This window comes from Eimeria mitis, genomic scaffold (genome assembly GCF_000499745.2).
Source record: "Eimeria mitis Houghton genomic scaffold, Emh_scaff2286, whole genome shotgun sequence".
NCBI lineage: Eukaryota > Apicomplexa > Conoidasida > Eucoccidiorida > Eimeriidae > Eimeria > Eimeria mitis.
In genome coordinates this window covers 6,203-6,537 of record NW_013570616.1, presented here as the reverse complement: position 1 = coordinate 6,537, position 335 = coordinate 6,203, and the positions used below count along the sequence as shown (strand labels likewise).

At 38.2% G+C, this 335-nt stretch overlaps 1 protein-coding gene across 1 annotated transcript in view; it reads left to right on the top strand.

The window, feature by feature from the left end:
* EMH_0051590 (uncharacterized protein) overlaps positions 1–25 on the top strand; it is a gene marked incomplete at both ends in the record, with an annotated part of 1,990 nt that extends 1,965 nt beyond the window's left edge. The window contains one exon of the mRNA XM_013496768.1: positions 3–25. Within this exon, the coding sequence (XP_013352222.1) occupies positions 3–25 (23 nt within the window). The remainder of the gene's footprint in view (positions 1–2) is intronic.
* Between the last annotated feature and the right edge of the window lie 310 nt (positions 26–335).

Sequence of the window (335 nt, the reverse complement as noted above, 5' to 3'; positions counted from 1 at the left end):
AGCAGCAGCAGCAGCAGCAGCTTGATGAAGGGGGGCCCCCGCAGGGGGGGGGCCCCCAGTACCCCCTGCAGCGGCCTAGAGAGAGACAGACAGCTAGCAGCTAAAGCGAGAGAAATGCACCCAGGAATAAAGGGAATATACTGGCTCAATGATGCTTGGTATTTATATTTATATTTATATTTATTTATTTATGTTTATATTTATATTTATTTATTTATTTATTTATTTTTATTTATTTATTTATTTATTTATATTATAGTAAGATAGCTGCTAAAGCGAGAGAAATGCACCCGGGAATAAAGGGAATATACTGGCTCAATGATGCTTGGTATTTA